This window comes from Drosophila montana, unplaced genomic scaffold (genome assembly GCF_035044405.1).
Source record: "Drosophila montana isolate Dmon_TW-CO22-7 unplaced genomic scaffold, ASM3504440v1 contig_599_1, whole genome shotgun sequence".
NCBI lineage: Eukaryota > Metazoa > Arthropoda > Insecta > Diptera > Drosophilidae > Drosophila > Drosophila montana.
The window spans coordinates 90,217-111,120 of NW_026998916.1; the positions used below are offsets into that span (position 1 = coordinate 90,217).

Genomic DNA, 20,904 nt, shown 5'->3' on the forward strand with positions numbered 1-20,904 from the left:
ATGACCGTCTGTCAGCCCAACTATATAAATGCGTCGGTCTCGGAAACTATACAGACGAAGTTATGTCATACACATACATACATACATCTTCCCATTTCCATAATATCTAATAATATTGATTATAAGATATACATATGCATTATGGTGTGAGGGTTATCGTATAGTACATACTGAATCAGTCAGTCATGACAAACACTTCTTATATAACTTGTAGTTACCTATTCCTTATTTTATTTACCATATTATAATTAGCACTTTTATAATTATTGCATAAATTTACAAAACTGTATATTTCTGGAATATTTGCTTAGCAGTAATTTAACGTACTTGCATTTCTCTCTACTGCATAATTGCTGTATGTACATATATGTATATCAATTATGTGGATTTCGTGTGTGTAAGAATATAGTCTTCAAACTGAAGTCTGAAGTCAGAATGCACAGAAGGAATAAGGATTTGGCTAACTCTTCCGTGGTATGTAACTTACACCTTATTATACGTATGTACTTACTTACCTTAAAGGTGTTGTCGACCAAGTTGTATTTTCAAAGTTGACTTTGACTTCGACTTTGTTTACACGATAACATTGTACCATAAATCAGATCCACTATTAATGTCCGAAATGTCAAAAATGGCGGTCACAAATCAATTTAATTAAATCCACGCCCAGCGAACCAGAGAAACCGACGACCGCGTGGAGCTGGACGGGCATGAATGTTGAGAGTAAATATGAAGGTCCCGGGTCCACCTATAGAACAGCGACCGCGAACCAAACCACAAACGGAAAACAGAACACAAACAAGGCGTACGTAGCGCAAAGCACAAAGCACAAGAAAGACCGACAAGTGTTGTTAACGTTAACTTTTACTTAGCATCGGAAATCACACGCGAAATTGAAATCCACATTCAAATATACGTGAGTATTCACAGCTGGCCGGAAGGCGCTCGAGCGGAGCAGTCCTTGGGAGCCGCAGTTTTTCTTTGTCAATGTCAATAGTTAATTCTGTTATTTCAGGCAGCACACGAACCGGCTTGAATTGATTAACAACCAGTTTCTTTTTTTCTTTTTTTTTTGGTTTTGGTTTTGAATTGGTTTTATTTTTGTTTTCTTTTTTTTTTAACTTGATTTTAATTTTTCACAATTGGAACCACTCTCCGTTTGAGCGGCCTGTTCAGACAATGGCAGCCATGGGCTTCGCCTTCTACAGTCTGACTGTCGCATACGACACCTCGAGAAAAGTGGAAGCCTCGACCTCGATTTGGCTATCGAGCATTCTTTGGCCATTGTCTGCTCCTTGAAGCCCGGCTGCCTGAGCAGATATCAATTGCCGGATGATGAATGAAGCAGGACGTCTGGTTAACGCGGCGTCGACCTGAGAGCAAAGTGTCCAAAAAATAATATTTGCTGTTCAGTTTGACAGTTCAGTCAGTGGCTGCCGAGACCGATGTCGCGGCGAAGGCTGTGGAAGCGCAGTCGGCGCGGCGCACGAAGTGGCGTCGAGACAAGAACGAAGCAAAAAGCAACATAAACGCAAATTGAGAGTGAGAACGGGAAGGCAGAGCCGGCAGTAACAGTAACAGCAACAGCAACAGCCACAGCAAAAGCCAAAGCCACAGCAACAGCCAGAGCAATCAGATACAGACAGCGAACGGACGCGTTCCGCGCAGGGGAAAAGGTATTGCTTGGCGGTGGTTGAGAGACAGAATGAATGTCTCACATGCCTTGGCCAGTGCTGCCTCGTGCAAGCTGGTGTGGTTGTTTGTGCCTATGTGAGTTTTGGATGTGGATGACTATACCGATGACAGCGTCGAGTCGCTTAGTTAGACGAAAAAAAAAGGTCATAAACCCAAAGCAGAAGCAGCGGCCGCAACACTTACGCTTACCAGAACGCCAAAGGACCGAGATAGAGTACGAAAACGAAATGAAAATAGGAATGAGAATAAACAAGAGCTGGGAGCTGCGAGCTGAGAACTGCGAACTGCGAGTTGAGAGCTGAGAGCAACCACATGGCAGCACCATTGCTGAGTAGCGATGAAAAGATGAAAAGCCAGAGGAGCAGCAGTTGAAGCAAAAAGGCGCAGCGATGGGCAATAAAACGCGTAAGCAGCTGCCCTCTCCTTCTGGTGCGCGCTTTGTGCGCTCTCGTGCTCTCTCCCTCGCACGCGCACACATAGAGACAACAAAACAACCACCGAAGCACTCTCACGAAGCGACAGACTCCAATACAGGCACATGTCCAATCATTTTATATACGCCATTTGCTGTCTGCTGTAGATACATTTGTATCTTTATGTGCCAAACAAGTCAACGACGCGCACGACGTTCAACACAGAGATCTGTATATACTTGACACTTGTGCATGTGTGATTGTGTGTATATATTCTATACTGATATTGACGCTGACGGCATCGACATCGACATCGACATCGACATTGGCATCAACGACGAGTCAATTTTGAATTACAATTTCGCATCAGTGGTTGTTGTCGTTTCTCTTACTGCAAAAATTTGATTGTTATTCTTTCTACATTCTCTGTACCCCAGAACGGCAAACGAGCAAGCAATCTGTCCAGATTCCACCACCACTTCTAACCTTCGATGAGTAGTCGAAATTGGGGTTCAGTTGCTTGGGCGCATCTACCACCCGTTTATCTTTTGATTACCAAATCGAATTGTGTTGAATTAGGTACATTTGTCCGTTACATTTGGGACGCACCAAAAAAAAAAAACATATTTACCAGTCCATCTTGAAAATATTAAATATAATGAAAGCAGATAATCCAACGATCAACAAGCCCGGGCCCGAAAATGGTTAAGGGTACAGTAAATTTATGCAAATGAATTTAATAAACAAAATAAGGCACCTTCGAGCGAGTATAATTATATATTTTTGTTTCCTATTAGAAATTACTTAGAACGCTTTATTGCAGTTGTGTAAATGTATGTGCCAGGCAATAGGATCCATCTCCAATCCCACTTACTATAAGACAAGAAAATGTATATAATTTATCGTATCCGAAATCGGAGATAGTTAAAGAAACATGTTACATTTTATTTTTCAATCGGCTTTAGGAATACATAAAAGTATTTTGGGAGTAAAGCGGAAAATATCATAAGAATCGTATACATATGTATGCAGGAACGAGGCCTTGAATATGTACCGAGGGGCAGAGAGAAGAGCATGTTAAACAGGAGGAGGAGGATTAGCACACTCAACAAGAATCTAAACTTGTCTTCTGAGTGCCGAAGAAAACATAACATACAGGCAGCTGACATAAGCGGACCCACACTATTTTTTCATTTTAAGTGTGCTAATCTTACAAATATATGGTGTTTTCTGAAATAATAACGCAGTTTTTTTTTTGTCCAAATTTAAAAGTGAGCCCTAATTTACCCTCAACTTGTCACCGAGATATAAACCCTCGGAAAAGCGCGAAACATGTTTTTTCTTTGATCTTTAAAATGAGTTTGATGATGATCGCATGGAAAAAAAGGTTCTAAACAATCATTTCTTTCATTTATTTTACACTTGCGGGAAGATTTGATCAATATAAGTGTTTGACGACGAGCTGCGTCAATGTCCGTCCGTCTACATTTTAAGAGTGGGTTCCCGCATAAACTAGCTTTTCGCTATATTAAGAACTCTTGATATCGATGTAGGTTCTTTTTTGGCACAAACAACGCATTTTTAACTTTATTAATGCAAAATATTTTATAAGGCGTTTTGTTATATATTTTTAAACACCAAATAGATTAAGTTAATGTTTGCATATTGACCAACAAGCACGCATGAAATACTTATTCTCATCTCTAAGAGAAGCCGATAACAAAAAACTTCAACTACCCCTTGTACGTTTCATTTGACTCAAAGGCAACAACCCACCAATCCTAACCCAACGAAACCAAGTAAAGTTCTCCTTGTACATAACATAAAAAACGCATTAAGTCGCACAAAGCCGAAACACTTTACCTCACAATCTTTCAACCTTCATTGAGGGGAAATGCCAATGCTTACATAGCAGGGTGCATTTTATGGGGTTCCTTTGTGCGCTTATTTAGCAGCCCCTTCTCAATGCCTTTTCCTAACATATTGGATAAGTTCAGTGTAGAAGGGACAAATATACGTAGATGGCACAACCATATAATCAAATTTGAGTACATATATACATATGCATGTATCTATGTACTTTTAAAATGTTTGCAACCCTTAGGATGCATGCATAAAGTTTAAATAAACATTAGATCATGAATTAACATTTTCATTATTCTTCCATATTGCACACTCAATGTGTAAAGTCTATATTGGTTTTGTGCTATGTAGAGAGCCTTGAGCCTTGAGCCTTGCAGAATATGCACTTGTTTGCAGGGCACATTGATAAAGTGTTATGAAATTTATCCTACGCCCGCTGAGGGCATGGCAAATCAGGAATATCTTTATCTTCAACACTTTTAGTGATAGAATAATGACTACTGATGAACCCCTACTCTACCCCTACCCCTAGAGCGGCCACACATGATGTCGAGTATTACCGACATATACTTACAAACCCGATTGACAAAATATCTGTTCAATAAAGTACTAATTATTGGCACATGTAGTAATGGGATCAGGCTGACACCGACAGCAATTAGACGGGACCATGCTTAGTTTTATGATTATAGCTTTAGACCTAAAGGAATTGACAGCCATAAATGGGTAATTCGATCTTACTACAGCTACACATTTATTATATATGAGATATATCTAGTATACTTATACAGGCGACTACAATAAATGCCTGCAGCAAAAAGTTTCGTTAACATAGGTTTTTTTTAAAAAACTTGTCTGTCTCCTTTTTGAAGTTTCCAAATACAAAATAAAAACCTTCAATTTCAAGTTGCCTTGCAATTTGGCGTTAAAAGTGGTAAATAACAAATTTAGTAACTACAGGTAAGAGTCGTCTATCCAGGAGTACCCGACTAGGAAATACCCTGAACTCTGGGTCAAGCTGCCTTTAGCAACTATTCTTATTCTCGCATCCTTCAATAGATACATACAGAAAAACACACGAAGGCATTTTATGCCATTTTATGCAACATTTGTGCTTCTTTTTCACTTTCAGATACACTGGTAATGGAAAATCGATTAACCTGGATTAACATTTTTGGTTATAGTTTGATGAAGCTTGTATACCTGATTTTGTTGGGGGAGTTATCCAAAACTGTAAAAAGTGTTCTTAGTCTGCACATTTTCGAGTTATACTTAAAAAAAACATTGTTTCAAAATCGATCAATATGTGTCGATATTTTAAAATGGAAGGAGATAACGAATTAAATAATGCGTACGGCTTAGGGGAATATATACTTCCGAAATCGTTTCGTTCACAAATATTGGCATAGCTAGATCGACTAAGCTCGTCGTCCCGATCAAGAACAAATATTCTTTATGGGGTCTGAGATGTTTCCTTCTGCGTACTAAACACATGTATACAGGGAGATTATAAACTTTTTTCAGAAGGAGGCTTCTCCGGTCCAATTAAGTACACAAGTTCTTGATCTACATTAACATCTGTGTCGGTCTGCCTACAGTCTGTCCGACGGTCCTTTAGTATGTCCGTCTATATTAACGCTCAATATTTATAAGAAACTTAGCACCTTCTAGTGTACGAAAAGGTCGAGTTTAATTTCTTCATTTCATCGATACCTCGACCCATGTCGACCCATGACCCATGTGGAGCTAAGGGTAGACGAAGCACAGCCGCTGAATACAGCTCAGTTATTTTATTATATTTTAAGTTATTTTTTTTTTTTGTTAGTAGAGAAAAGCTTTGAAAGCCGAAAAGTATGAGACTTGCGCCAACTGAAAGTCCACCTACTCTCCGTATCCCTCTCATAGCACCACCGATGGGTATCACGTCACGAGGGGAAGATGGCATGAAAGCCTCAAATAGATTTTCATCTACGAGTGAGGATTGCGCTGTTTATCAGCGGGACGCAAGGAATTGAGTATGTCTGCAACTGTGGTGCTAATACCAATCAAATTTTTTTGCGAGCTAAGTAAGATATCTAGTAAGCCGTAGACTATAAGAGGTCTGCCAATAATTTGACTTAGCTTATCCCGTTCAGCAGATAATCGTGGACAGACGAAGAGACACGTTCTGCGACTAATATAGCCAGCGCACAGCGTCTGCTATATAAATAGGAACTAAAACACCCGTGTCACGTAAGAGTCAATTTGACCGTGCCTTTTACTCACCCAAGACCGTATTTCCGGCAGCTACAATCGTGTCCAGCTGTCATTGGCAGTAGCTATCCGCCTCGCCTTCCATGCGTTTATCGTGACCGCCCGTCTTGTAGTTTGGGGGCTGTTTCTCCGTGTCTCCATAGCCAGAGGATCTAACCGGAATATTCCAGCCATTATAAGTGCTGCATTCTTGAAAACAGTCCGGTAGGAACTTAGGTATCGTAGTGCGCATCGTTGGTATGCTGCTTTTCAGCTTCGGCCGTAAACAGATCTCCTAACGGACGGTGCTCAGAAGGTTGATCGACCTTACCACACTATAGATTAGCCACCTGCCTTTCTGTCGCGAGCAGGACAAAGACTTGATGGGTGGCTTCAATTATTTGAAAAGGCCGTCGTCTAGTACAGCCTCTATCTTGTAGGCAGCCAGCGTGAGACCATTTGACGCGAGCCAACCCATAATTAGCCGAATGGCGTGTGTTTGTGTATGTATATTGGTTTTTTAGTATGTGCGTATGTGCAAATGGAAACTAGAATGTTTGTAATTTTAGTTCGGCACTATATGCCGCCCACATTTCAGTATACCCTGGCAAAGAAAGAATACAATAATGCTGTAAAAAGTCACCAAACTCATAACTCATTATATTCATATTCTTTATTAGGCCGGCGAGCTGAGCCGATGTAGCCATCGTCGTCTGTTATGAGAGCTGCACATTTTGTTCGATATATTTCTCCCGTTTCCATTAAAAGTAGATTTTTAATTTATTGTGAGAGCAAATCACACCGAAATTGTCATGTAGGTTCTCGTATGATAAACACCGATCAGGAATATTTCGCTCTATCCGCCAAAATGAATAAAACGCAGTTTTTTGCTATATCCCTGGTTATGATACACACTCATTTATGGATGCCTTATTCAGGCCTTGGAAATTTCATAGAGCTCGGGCTATAAGCACTAAAGTTCATTAAATATGAATATCCCAATGTTTGGCGCTGCGGGAGAAAGAAATAGATCCACTGTATAAAGTAGGCAGTTGTGTATAAGAGTTTTTGTGTATATATGTGTAAAGGAAAGTGATAATGTTTTTAACGGCAGCACAAGAAACAGGGTGTCTTCTACTCGGGCATTCCCTACTAGAGCACTGTTACTCTTAATCAAAAATCTTGAACATATTATGTTGCGCGGTTAAAAACTAGTATAACAATGTACATCTGAACCTTGGAATCTGAATCTTTTACAGCGCCAAAAAGAAGTAATAGCGCTGAAGTTGAGTCTATTGGACTACAAAATTCTCTGTTCTCCTCAGTCAATACAATATTTTGAATATCTTCCTCAGCTTTGATTTTCTTAAATCATTGAATATAACCCAATATGCATTCCAGAATGCTTATGCAGGTACTTACAGATAATTGGAAATTAACTGTTGAATAACTTCTATGTTTCTGTTCCGCTATTCGTGAAATTCAAAGGGCATGAATACGGTGTTCAAATGTGTGTATGATCCAAGTCCGCTAGCTTTAATAGGATTGTTTAGTTTTGGGAAGAATGGGGGCAAAATAGTGCAAAAAATTTTATATTTCTAGTCTGTGCATACTATACGAAAGCCCACATACAAAATTTGGTATATCTAGTTCTTATAGTTTCTGAATTATGCTTGAAAACCATGTTACAAAATTGATTTTATCGACATTTCGGCAATGGGACGAGATACCGACAAACAATTTTAAGCTCGGCTTACGTATTGTATACGAAGATATATATTTCAAATTTAAGTTTCTAGCTTTTGTAGTTTCCGAGGACGACAGATGGACATAAATGATCGACTCAGCTCATCGCCCAGTTAAACTATTTGCAATGGGTAAAGGGTATACGAAATTTAAATATTTTTCAAATTAACTTAAAAAATGTCTGTATGAAATCAATACTTTATCGGGTACAGACTAAAATAATAAAGACTTGTTATTGTCGGGGTGCCAAAGATAAAACATCCTGGTAGACAAATTGCAAAAGTGGTGTATAATTGTCTACTTGCTCACAGAACATTTTATTCCATTGCAATATTATTGGTCACTTTGGATTTGTTAAATTATATGTTTTGTTTTTTATATACAAACTAAATTTTCAACCCAATGGCCAGTATATAGGGAATTAAATAAGCGAACTCAAATTTGTTCAATATTGAAAGAGATATTGAGGCATTAGTTTGATGTCTTTGGCGGTGGCGGATATGTACCTGATAATAAATCCCAATATATAATCGTTAGCTTAACGCTAGTGTGCTCGACTATATATACCGAGATAAATATGTATATATACCGAGCTTAAGTAGTATAGCATATAAGTATTAGTATATTTCATGTGGACAGATCGATTTCAGCCCATTGAGAATGGGTAAGCAATTCAGAGAGAGATAACCAACTAAGAGATATCCTGAACCCAGCGCAAATACATACACCTATGCTTTGGCCACCAGTTATTTAAAATAAACTAACTTTCACATTTCAAGTCTGTAGTTCTTGTAAAGATCGACGCGTTCACAGAGACCGATGAATCCAGAGAAAGGCAGACAGACGGGCATGGCAAGAACGGATTTTGTTGCCAAGAATATATATATAGACTTTATGGGGACGTACATGCTTTCATTAATGTGTGCCGGAAAAAGCCGACTAGGACAGTAGTCGTTACAAATATGTTTACTTTCTTCTATAGATACAATTGATGCGCACTCTACGCGGCACTGTGATTCCTTTTCCCTTTTCACCAAACTATTGAAAATGCGTTCTTGTATAACTTCGATGTATATGAACCGATCCTTAAGAAAGTGTATGCATGCAACTTAAAAATGGGTGATTTTAATTATTTGAGGAATACAGAGGGTTATACCCAGTTTGGTGTGTTTAGTATCTCTTATAATTTTAAGCCCATGTCTTGAGTTTACGCAATAATGATTTAAGTAATTTTGCTACCAGGTTGGGTTGTGTCGGCGGAGACGAAGGCGCAAAAGGTATGTTTCGATCTTTGCAGAAGGCATTTAGTAATCTATATGAAAATTTTGACTTGAATAGTTTTTAAGTATAGCCGTCCCTTAGTGGGCGTTATGTTTTTTACGAATAGACGGATAGCATGTCAAACACATCCAATCTGTTATTATTAACTTTATGAACACAGTATAAGAATTACGTATTGTGATAGCATAATAAATAAAGTAATAATATGGCATACATATGAAATGTGAGTCTATTTTATAAATCGTGTACGTACATGTTTTATATCTCAATTTTATATTTCGGAACAAGAACTCATATGTGTTGTGTCCTACACTACTCCAGCTGTAAATAAAACTTCAAACATCACAGTTACATAATAGTTTATTTAACCTTATGACATATTTCAAAACAATTTTAATCTAGATTGAATTTATTAAAGCGCTACAATGTGTTAAAAAAGAGAAGCAAACTTATGGAAATCTCATAAAGAAAGAAAAATCTCACAAAAAAGCAGAAAACAAATTATTGATCTAATTGAACTGATAGAATTTGAGAAAAACAAACAAGTTTTAGCTAACAACTCTTCAGTTTGAAAAGGCTGCGTTGTTAAGTGTGATGGTATGAATGTATCTGCTTTTGTGCGGATAGATACTAAGTTCATTTATACTTTGAACGAGTAACTTCTATGGATGCTTATGAATAAATTCGATACTGAGAGGTCGTCCTTGAATCGCATTGAGCTCTGAAAACCTCTGCGGAGGAACCCTTAATACTGGCCGACGGTACTTACCAAACAAAATCGAATCTAAGAAATGACTAAAACAATAGCAAGATAAAAAATAATAATTTTAAAAGACAATCACATTTATCTACCGATTTAGCTGAATACTTGAGACTAAGACGAGAATAATCTGTGACTGTTGTCATATTTGGTAACCGAGCGAACAAATAAAATTATCTGGAACTTGGATTCAGTAGATTAGAAACAAAAGTACATAGCATTCTAATCGTTATTTGAAATTGTGTGTATTTTTGCATTTATTTTTTTGCAATTTTATGTTTTATTCACAATAATTAACTTTTTAAAAAAGAGAATTGCTAATGCTATATAAAAATTTACTAAACAAACTATAATCGAACATAAGCATAAACATAACCGACTTTAGACTACAACTTATGAAAAGGTGTGAAAGAATAATAATACAAGAACTAGGATAAAGCAATTGGCGAAATAATTTCATTAATAAGTAAGTATGTATGTATAGGCATACGATATTATACATATATGTATGTATATGATACAATATATAATGTATGAAGCAAAACATTAACAAAAATTCGATAATTACACAACATAACTGAACTTAGATGTAATATCAGGATTAAGCTGAGTCGATATACATAAAATATATGTCTGCATATGTGCCTTATTTATATGTATGTACTATATATAAGTACAGTAAATAGCTTTAAGGTATGTATTGTAAATTAATTGTTTGCTCAACTTCTTTTGATGCCACTTATATTTCTTACAAGTAGTATTAAAATGTATTTTCTTCTTTAGTTTTTCATTCCGTTTAGGTTTAGATTAGGGTTTAAAGTTTAGTTTTATATTTAGCTTTACGTGCACTATTTTGTTTTTTTTCAGATCAAAAGCGCCAATAACTATGAAGTAAATTTGCACACACATCAAAAACTTTTGATTTACAATTTATACTCTTAATAAAATGAATTCGACATCTGTATTTTAATTGCTAGTTTCATATGTTTTAAGATTTTTACTTGTTTTTTTTTTGTTTTTGTTTTTTCGTTTTCATGTACTAAGTTTTTATTTTGTTTTTCATTTAACTCACAAAACACAGACGGTTTCACTAACTTTGCGCGTGCTTTCATGTTGTGATTTAATGTCTTAGTTTATATACAGGAACTTAATATTTATCTAAGAACACGACACAACGAACAATATAATGACAAAATGTATGCTATAATTCCGGCGCTGCCTAGCTGCATTGCGGTGTGTTTGCGTTTGGGCGTGTGTGTATGCAAAGGTATATTTCTGTTTTTCTGTATGTGTGTGTGTGTCCATCTATGGGTTTGTGTACATGCTATGTGGCTACCATTTTGTCTGTGAAAATTGTTAAACAATTTATTCGTTCCACATTAAGAACATTTTACGGGGGTACAATGTGCTTGTCACTTCAATTTAACCTGCACTTACATTTAGAATCTACTACTCGAATTGTTTCTGTATTCATAATTAATATGGGTATATAAGTATATATGCATATATTTATTGTTGAAAATTAATAAGTATGCGCGTTAATTTATGAGAGAGTTAAGAGAAATACATAAACAAATATATATATTTCAGAATTTGTTTACTTGTTGCTTTATGCAGCTAACTGTCTATCGGATTTAACTACCGCACCCAGCTTCAGTAGACGGGTTAATTTACATTTGTTTTGCTTGTTTATAGATATTTGAAGAACGTACTTATTAATTAATTGTATTTCATTGAACATACATTTTCAACTCCCCTTGGCCGGTCTGCCAAAGATTTAAACTCTGAAAACAGCGACACCGACTCATGAACTGGGCTGCCTGCCTCCTCTTCATCCACTTCGACTTCCTCCACCACCTTCTTCGCCTCCTACGGATCAGTCAGTACAACCCCGTGGTTTGTTTGGGATACACATGCATGCATGTGTATGCATATGTATTTGTACTGCTTGGACTCATCTTTCAACTAGCACGGAAAATCCAATATCATCTCATTTTTAATTGGATTGATGTTTGTATTTGTATTAAAATTGTGGTCCGGCTGTGGATGGGGATTCGGATTGGGATTGGCTAAATGCTAGTAGGTGGCAAAGCCCATAGCGCCAGCGTTGCTGTTGTCCAAAGGTCACTGGTGCATTTTTGTGGCATGGTGACCCATGCTCAGGCCCAAGTTTAAGTGATGGTTGTTGTGGTGCTGCTGTGCCGCCTGAGCATGGTTGTGATTGCTGCTGGAGTTGTTGTTATTATTCTGTTGAGTGGCCTGTCGCTGCGAGTTTTTCTTATTCTTCATGCGACGATTTTGAAACCAAATCTTAACCTAAACACACGTAATAAAGTTGGAAATTTACATTAAGTTAGCTCCTTATTTCAACTGATGCACATTCTCCACATACCTGACGCTCCGTCAACTGCAGATTACGAGCTAACTCCCAGCGTTTCTGTTTGGACACGTACGCATTAAAGAGAAACTCCTTCTCTAGCTCAAGTGTCTGAAACTTTGAGTACGGCTTGCGCTTTTTTCGCACCGACACCTGACCGGTCCACTCGTGCATCGCATTTGTCGGCGTACAAGGACCCACTGCACCAACCGAGAGACCACCAGACGTGCCTAGAGTCAAATGAAACCAAATTAATGATTTATTAACAATCTCAACATAGTGTGTTCACAGCTCACTGATTTATGTCTATAGTTGTATCAGTTATTGATTTCTTAAAATTGAAAAAAATATTGTATATTACAAAAAAATAACCTTAGCTTATAGTTTACAGATGCTACCAAAACGAACAAAGCAGGTAAATAATGTAATGAAATACTTAACATTCAATTGTTTACACTTTCTAATCAAATTTGTCTGCATATTCATTGTACGTAAATACTGTTAGTAAATACTGTTTATGAATATGTTACGATAAATTATATTTTATAATTTTATGCTGTGTGATAGCAACTTAATACTCGATTATTTCAACCCAAGAGGGTTCTTTTGAAGTGAACCCCCACACTTAGGGTAGGCAGTAATTGTTATTATGTATTGGCACACCCAATAACAGGAGCACAACCTTGGCTGAATGTCGCAAATAAATTTATGAGGCATTTTGCAATACGCTAATTAAACGGCAAACTTGACAGTGTCGCAATTTGCATTTTGCCTTTTCCGCAGCGAGCAGAGGCAACAACAACAACAACTATGCGAACAGCGATAACGACAGAGATCTGTGGGCAATTGGAATTGCTTGCGACTTACCTGTGCTCGAGTAGGCCTCGGGGAAGGCGCGAAGCCCACCTGGGGAGGAGTAAGTGGGTGTCTCGTAGCTGGACTGAGAGGTGCCTTCCACGGACTGGCGCGCCGCTGCTGCCGCGCTGACTGATGCATGGCGCTCGTCGGTGGCGCTCATGTAGGCCGCCGCTGCAGCAGAGGTCGGCTGATCACGGTAGTTGGGCCAATATGCAGGCTGCATGTCGAACGTGGGCGAATGGGGCAATGGGGAAAAAAGGCAAGGGTAAAGTTGACATTGAGTTGTTTACGAGACGGCTGTCGAGTCTGGTGAGACCGGCGCGCGATTCGAGCCGGATAGAACGTCGTTGTCGGCCTCGTGCACTCACCTGAAACTGGGTCTCTGGGTAACCGTAGAACATGGGCTTGCGATCCCGATCGAGATAGTATGGCGAGGCATGGTACTGGTTGAACTCGTTGTCGTAGGGCCAGGGATGCGCGTGCCGTTTAACGGGCGTCGCAGCGTCCGTTTCGAAGCCGGGCCTGATCGCGGGTATATGTATTGGCGCTAATGAGATGGACATGTCTAGAAAAAACAACAGAGAAATATTCGCGTTATTGATGAGCTGTCATATGAAACAACTTAACGAACGTATTCGTTCCTTATTACGCTCCTAAACACTTTCTGTACAAATACAGTTAATACTTGAGACAGAGTGTGGTAAAATTACCCATAAGTACACCAAAAACAAGAACTTTAAAGCTGTCTTATTAAACCATTTAAATGATGCTTACTAACAAGTTATAACTCTTTATTTTTCGTTAATAACCGAGTAATAACCATTTATAAGAAGCAAATTATTATATACATATCAAGTTTTTAAAATATTGTTCGAGACCCAGCGCTATTATGTAACCAAAGATATACAACCGGCTTATAAGGCACCAACGACCTAACAAGATGCGTAAAAAACAAAAAACATACTTGTTACAGTAGTATACTTATGACATAAGCAAGGTAATATACTAATTCTATAGTATTCTGGAAAATTAAATTTGGACAATATTAAAATGTAAGAATGCCCTAGTTGGGCGTGCCCCACTGTGAGATAACTCGAGCTGAGTGCCGAGGTACCGATGCAAACATTCCAATTTACTATATATACTCAAAAATACACAAGCACACACTAACAGACACACACCTTTAGGACTGTGCTTCTTTATTCCTAAGGACAACACTATGGGAACATTGTTCGATCCTTACAAAATATCCATGCCATAAATATAGATATACAAATGCATCATTTACGATTGTGGGGGAGTAACCAAAAAGTTTACTATACACAGAACTATACCAGAAACTACATTTTAAATTTGGTTACACCATCTCTTATAAGCTCCGAGATATGATCGAATACCCGGATATCTGTCCTTCATGAAAGGGGGTCAATTTATAGATAATTTGAAACGAACTTCAAGTACCCAGATCTTATATTTCCCCGAGATGGTCACGTTTTTTTTTTCACAGACAGGCTAACTGACATGCCTTGATGAACTCAGCGGTCGATGCTAATCAAGAAAATATGTTCTTTATGTGGTCTGAGAAGCCTTCGATTGCTTTACTTATTTTCAATGAATTTAAGTAAAAGCGATCTATGTAGTTCTGAGTGCCTGACTAGGAGATACCCTGAACTGGTGATTTAAAAAAACCTTATAATATATTTATCGATATTTTAAAAATGGGAGGACTTAACCAAAAAATGGAATCTCGTTCTGCGCATGGTATATCCGAATTTAAAGTTAAGAATGTAAATCACTAGCTTTACACAGATAAACAGTCATGCACACGGATGGTTATACGGGTAAGGGATATCGACTCAGATTGTCATCCTGATCAAGTACATAAATACCTAATGGGATCGAAATTGCTTCCATCAGCCTGTTACATACATTTACATAACATTTACTCATTTTCAGTGAGTTCAGCAAATAATAGATTAAGTTAATATATATTAAAACTAAATAGCATAGGCTGTTAACAAAAATTATAATATAAATAATAATAATATTAATATTAAAAATAATAATAACATTAATACTAATAATATAGGAAAAAAAAATAATTATAATTTTTAACCAGTCTTATAAAAAGGTTTATAACTCGACTCTATGTGAATTATATTAAGATAGAAGCAATTTCAGAAGTCATTCGTTTCCAACAGCATTCTTAATAGATCATATATATTTAAGGCAGTCTTAAAAGACCTTTAACTTTTCTCGTATGTGAGCAGATCATAATGCTTATGCTTGTAAGTAATACGCAAGTTCCTAGCTTATATAGTATATGGGAGCTTTGGATTTCTTTACAGTGGATAGGGCATAAAGTGATCGAAAGGCAACTCGAAACGGTAAACGTGAACTTTTCGACTGCTCACCTGCTTGCTGAGAACTGACACTGGAGGGAGAGACACTCGCCGTTGTTGGCGCAACAATTTGACTTTGGGCTGACGCCACAACCGAGTTTTGTTGTTGTTGTTGCTGTTGCTGTTGGAGACTTGAGGAGGCGCCACTAGAGACGCTATTAGGCGTCTGTTGTTGCTGCTGTTGTTGCTGCTGCTGCTGCTGTTGTTGCTGCTGCTGTTGTTGCTGTTGTTGTTGTTGTTGCTGATGATGAGGTGATGTGAGGTGCTGCGTCTGCTGTGCAGTGGGGCCAGTCGGCGTCTGGGCGGGACTAAGGGCACTGCCAACGGGTGTGGTTGTAATCTGTTGTTGTTGCTGTTGCTGCTGTGGCGGGGGCAGATGCTGAAGAGGCGGCTGTTGCTGCTGCTGCACGGGCACAATTGGCACGGGTGGTGGATCCTCATACATAACTGCATGCGTGGGCGTGGAATGTGTTGTTGGCGTCGTCTGTTGCTGCTGCTGGAGTACAGAGGTTGGCGTGGACAATCCAACCGAGGCGGACGACACGACCGTGTGCTGCAGGTGATGATGCAGAGGCTGGGTCTGAGGCAGGTGGTGGTGGTGGTGCGGATGGTGATGCAGTTGCTGCAGATGCTGCGCGGACTGTTGTAATTGCTGTTGCTGAAGCTGTTGTTGTTGCTGTTGTTGCTGTTGCTGTTGCTGGTGGTGCAACGCGACCGCCGAGGCGCCAGTCGTTGAGGGGTGGGGGTGCGGATGTGGATGTGTATGATGTGGCCCCCACCAAGCCCCGGCAGCGGCGTGCGACCCGACTGCCGAGACATCGTGGGGGTCGTAGAGAGCGCACGCCAGCGGGATGGTTGGGGTTTGGGGGAGGGGTGGAATATTTACGGTTATTTTGAATGCGGTTCAGTCAGTCGGCGGGAACAAAAGGCACTGAGAACACACCAAACACACCAAGCGGGACGCGGCCCAGGACCACCGAACAATTGTTCCTTTATTTCTTACTTGAGTTCTTATATTTCGCAAATATATTTTATTAATTTCGGCGTATGTAAATTTAATTTAAATTAATTATTTTACGATAATTGTGCTTGATTGCTGCGTTTTGGTCTGATTTTATTTGAAGTCATATGAAAACAGTTTTTTACGACTACAGCAGTCGTTGGTGAACTCACGCACACGCACGCACACACGCATGCAACACTCAAAGCTAAGTGAGTGTGCTACGTGTGAAGGAGAGCGGCAGAGTGAAGAGCGTCACTGGGCGGGTGAAGAGAGCGCGAATTACATAAATACCACCCACAGTTGCCGTTGGTTAGGCGAGCGTTTTGATCGAAAGCAAGTCAGAGAGATACGAGCACAGGGTGACTATGGTGTTCAGAACTCGCACAAATGTTTTCAAATTGGGCTTTTTTTCAGTTGGTTTTCGACAAATTAAATTTTTTTTTGTAAAAAACAAACAACATATTATTATATATCTGATTCCTTTTTTTATATATATGTTCAAAATTGTTCTTCACTTTTTATCACTGCTTTGCAAGTTTCTTTTACAGTAGTTCTCGTTTTGTTCACTTTCCAAACTTGTTAGCATTGCATTGTTTTTTATAACTTGCTTTAGGCCGGCACAAATGGCGCGCGAAATTTTTAGTGCGTGAGAGTGAGTATAAGTTGTGTGGTTGAATTTTTATTTGTTTTTCTTTTTTTTGTTTTTTATGTTGCTGGTCATAAAATTTGATTTTACGATCAAAACAAACAATTAAACTCGGCGCTCGCAACAGTGAAAAAACTGTATATATAATAGCACATTATTTTAATTTTATTATTCGTATTTTTGTAGTGTTAAAGATTCCTTATTGCACGAATTGTTTGAACCGCACCGCTAAAACGCTTTAAGCAGTGTGGAAAACGAGAAACAAATGTGTCTAAGTCAAAGTTCTCGATGTAGAAGTGGCTACTGGGATACTCTGGTCGCAATTGTTGTTGCCGTTGCCTTTAAAACGCCCGCACGTCTTCAACCGTACAGAGCGAAGCACAAATCTACACTGACAACGTCAGCGAAAACGGCGACAACCAGCAGAGGCAGAGGCAGCAGCAGCAGCAGAAGCCCAAGCCCAAGCGGTGGAGTCTTGGTGTCGACTCTCACTCTCACAAAACAAACGACAGACGGCGGACGCCGGACGTTGGCAAGAGTCAGTCAGAGTCAAGATGTGAACAAAAGGCATTCGATACGTGTGCCTGACAACGCGGCGCCTTGTGTCCGTGTGCCCAAGAGAGCCTCGCGCATGCGCACGCTCTAGACTGTGAGTGTCGAAGCCAAACAGTGTACGTGTATGGTGGTGGTTGCTGTTATCGGTCTCTCTCTTTGCGGCGCGCGTTATGCACACGCACGGTATGTGTGTGAACATGAATATGCGCACGCCTGTATATGTGCACATGTACAGACGTACATGTGTCCCCATGCAAGACTTTAAGAGAGCTTGGCCGCCAATTTAAAAAGTAAATGCTTTTTAGAATTGTTGGTTTTATTTTTTTTATTTTTATTGAGATAATGGAGACCAAATCAATATCGATTATAATCAGTTGGGTATTTAGCAGGTGAACTGCCAAGAGGACGTCGGCATCCCAGCACAAACGCATCCATGCACACACATACACTGTACATGTACATCTCTGCCTTTGTTTGCTCTTTTCATAGTGCTCTCTCTCTCCATCTATATCTCCTTGTCTCTCTCTCTCTCTCTCTCTCTCTCTCTCTTTAGCTTATACTCTTTCTATTGTGTGCTACAGCAACAAAAAAGTGTTTTCTAGCTGTTTGGGGCTGATTTAAATATATATATTTAACGCTGCCGCACAGCAGCGCCATCTATGGCCGAGGTTTCCATGGGACTGGACTGGGGCTGCCCCCATGACATTGTTTTTGTTGGCATGCGATGTTTTTTTGGTGGTCCTAAAACAAAAGCAATGGCAACAAAAAACCAACAATACGACAAACATTTAAGGCGACTTCGATTCGTACTTTATAATGTACACACGCAAAATACCACAGTATTAAAACGACCCCTTTCTAGGCGCTAATTAATCAAAATGAGCTAAATAAATATATACATATACACAGTAATTTATGACAGCAGACAAATTGAGACAATTGCCATGTCTTTGCCACTTACCCTCGCCTAAGAAGCAATATCTACGGGTCCCTGCACGGCTCGTTTCGTTTCATCCCGACTCGACCCGACCCGACCCATTCGACAACTGCCGAATTTAACTCTAGACAATTATGAGTATTTTACGACAATTTCTATAGGAAGAAAGCGGCTCTAATACTTGTAAGGGCGGGGAAATGTTGAGAATGATAGGATACAAATTTCCCATAAACACACACACAAGCACAAACAGGCAGACACACACACACACAAACAATTTATATAAGTCGAGGATAATAGAAGACTTAATACCCTTACAGATGTAGACATTTAGACCTATTTAAGGTCTTTTCCAATAGTGGCGAGGGGTATTAATTGCAAAAATATCTAATTAAATAAAGAAGACATAAAAATAAACTAACCTTGCATACAACATGACAAATCATTCCTTTGGCATTTTTATTTTATAGTGACCCAAACTTCTCGCCTCTCACAAAAAAAAACAACAAGTATCGAGTTGTTAGAATGTGAATATTCCAGAATATATACAGATCGATAGAAACAGGTCAAAATGTTATACCATTTAGAAGGCTATTAATGGGATTTCGATATAGCCCAAGCATGCAAATTATGATCCTCATCATTTCTGGACTGTAGTGGATATTACATCTGCTTAATTCTATGTTATTATTACAGCACTTTACCCGGAACTCAAGGCAAAGTGTGAAAGTCCTGATAATGGAATGGGGCGAGTGCTTACCTGGTGGTTGGGAGCTGACACTGGAGGGGGAGACACTCGCCGCTATCGGCGCAACAATATGGGTTTGGCTGGACGCCACTGCTGTGATTGACTCTCGTTGACGCTGCTACGGTTGACGGAATAGATGTGATCTCGTTAAATGTTGCTGCCACAAATAATGTAAGCAGGGCTGAAAAGAGAGAGAGAGAGAAACGCAATGTTGAATATTGAAAGTAATATCAGGAGTATACAATGTCAACAATGCGATATATTGCAGGCGCCGCTTGACGTTCACTTTTCCCGCACACTTAAGGGTTAAGACACCAACAACGAGGCAGCAATGTTTCCGTCCTTGCGCCTGTCCAGAGAGGTCATCTTACGACTTTATGGCTGGCGCAAACGTCTTGTTTGTGTTTGACACCCGGCAGGTAATAATGCATTCGGACCAGACGGAGTTGCTACTGCCGCGACAGCCAACCAGGGCGCAGAGCGCGGGGTGCATTGTGTCTGAACGGCCTGGAGGGCGGAAGTGAGCACCGACCTAGGCAAACATACAGACAGCAAGGCAGAGGGACAGACAAACAGACAGCCGTCAAACACGTCGTAAAATTTGTTTCCTCGTTTCGCATTTGCATTGTGCAATAGTTGGCTCACACTTCAACGTCAACTTCCACTTCCCAATGCTGTTATCGCTGTTGTTGTTGTTGTTATTGCCGTTTGCATTGCCTTGAGCGGTGTCAGGGTCAAAGTCAACTCTATTTGTACTGCCAACCGCCCAACTGCTTACTTCACTTACATACATAAGCAAATCAATACATATTAGCATCCATACGTAAAGCAAAAAGAAATGCTGCAGCGAAATGAGAATAAGAATAATTATTTAAGATACTATCGCTATAATGAAGAAGACTTTTTCTGGCTGATTTAAACTGTTATAATACAGAAATGCCCAAGCAGTCGCACTTCATGTCAAAACAAGCAATATTATGTAATGACATGGATCACATTCAGATTTAATTCAAAATTGTATTAATGATTCTCCTGTTTTTAAATAGATTAAGTGAAACGACAGAATTAGATTTCGGCCTTAGAGGCAGTGTTTAGATAATATATATATTATTAAGGGATGATTTTAAAATTATTATATAAAAGTTATTTTTGTTATTAAAATAGGGACAGGGTTTTCGGGACTAAAAAATCTAGTTTTCAAACCGAAAATTAATGCGAAGCATTAGTTTGATACGTGAACCGATCTACCGACTTTTTTGTAGCAACATGGTATAAACACGTTAGTTCACGCTGTTTACTTACAGAATTCTATCTGGAAAATATGAATTGACAACTTTTATAAAATGATTAGATGTGTGTGTGTGTGCACAGATGTCTCACTATTTTAT

General features: G+C 39.1%; 2 protein-coding genes and 2 long non-coding RNA genes across 7 annotated transcripts; 2 read left to right on the forward strand and 2 right to left on the reverse strand.

The window, feature by feature from the left end:
- Positions 1 to 234: 234 nt before the first annotated feature.
- LOC135439623 (uncharacterized) lies at positions 235 to 2,744 on the forward strand. Of its 4 annotated transcripts, XR_010438135.1 has the most exons (5): positions 243 to 474; positions 523 to 805; positions 873 to 916; positions 1,016 to 2,100; positions 2,546 to 2,744. It is a non-coding gene; the product is annotated as an uncharacterized LOC135439623 (long non-coding RNA). The 4 variants fall into 4 exon arrangements; XR_010438133.1 differs by lacking the exon at positions 2,546 to 2,744 and having other exon boundaries at positions 235 to 474; positions 538 to 805; positions 1,016 to 2,508; XR_010438134.1 differs by lacking the exon at positions 2,546 to 2,744 and having other exon boundaries at positions 235 to 474; positions 671 to 805; positions 1,016 to 2,508.
- A 4-nt stretch (positions 2,745 to 2,748) lies between these two features.
- Positions 2,749 to 3,350, forward strand: LOC135439624 (uncharacterized). Its single transcript, XR_010438136.1, has 2 exons — positions 2,749 to 2,819; positions 2,906 to 3,350. It is a non-coding gene; the product is annotated as an uncharacterized LOC135439624 (long non-coding RNA).
- Positions 3,351 to 10,947: 7,597 nt separating this feature from the next.
- Positions 10,948 to 15,793, reverse strand: LOC135439611 (homeobox protein abdominal-B-like). Its single transcript, XM_064698344.1, has 5 exons — positions 15,640 to 15,793; positions 13,594 to 13,790; positions 13,235 to 13,442; positions 12,383 to 12,597; positions 10,948 to 12,306 (listed from the first exon to the last, which is right to left on the reverse strand). The coding sequence occupies exons 2-5, from the start codon at positions 13,786 to 13,788 to the stop codon at positions 12,115 to 12,117; spliced, it is 810 nt and encodes a 269-aa protein (XP_064554414.1). The 5' UTR covers positions 13,789 to 13,790; positions 15,640 to 15,793; the 3' UTR covers positions 10,948 to 12,114.
- Positions 15,533 to 18,537, reverse strand: LOC135439596 (homeobox protein abdominal-B-like). Its single transcript, XM_064698327.1, has 2 exons — positions 18,468 to 18,537; positions 15,533 to 16,434 (listed from the first exon to the last, which is right to left on the reverse strand). Exons 1-2 carry the CDS (start codon positions 18,535 to 18,537, stop codon positions 15,533 to 15,535), a joined length of 972 nt encoding a protein of 323 aa, XP_064554397.1.
- Between the last annotated feature and the right edge of the window lie 2,367 nt (positions 18,538 to 20,904).

What these genes read in the sequence shown, in the direction of transcription:
- LOC135439611 (XM_064698344.1), bottom strand. Translation starts at nt 13,788, where the DNA reads ATGTCCATCTCATTAGCGCCAATACATATACCCGCGATCAGGCCCGGC. An exon ending in ACCCAGAGACCCAGTTTCAG is followed by an intron (nt 13,443 to 13,593) that starts GTGAGTGCACGA and finishes TTCGACATGCAG; the next exon opens with CCTGCATATTGGCCCAACTA. An exon ending in CGAGGCCTACTCGAGCACAG is followed by an intron (nt 12,598 to 13,234) that starts GTAAGTCGCAAG and finishes ATTTGACTCTAG; the next exon opens with GCACGTCTGGTGGTCTCTCG.
- LOC135439596 (XM_064698327.1), bottom strand. Translation starts at nt 18,537, where the DNA reads ATGTCATGGGGGCAGCCCCAGTCCAGTCCCATGGAAACCTCGGCCATA. An exon ending in TGGCGCTGCTGTGCGGCAGC is followed by an intron (nt 16,435 to 18,467) that starts GTTAAATATATA and finishes ATGTCTCGGCAG; the next exon opens with TCGGGTCGCACGCCGCTGCC.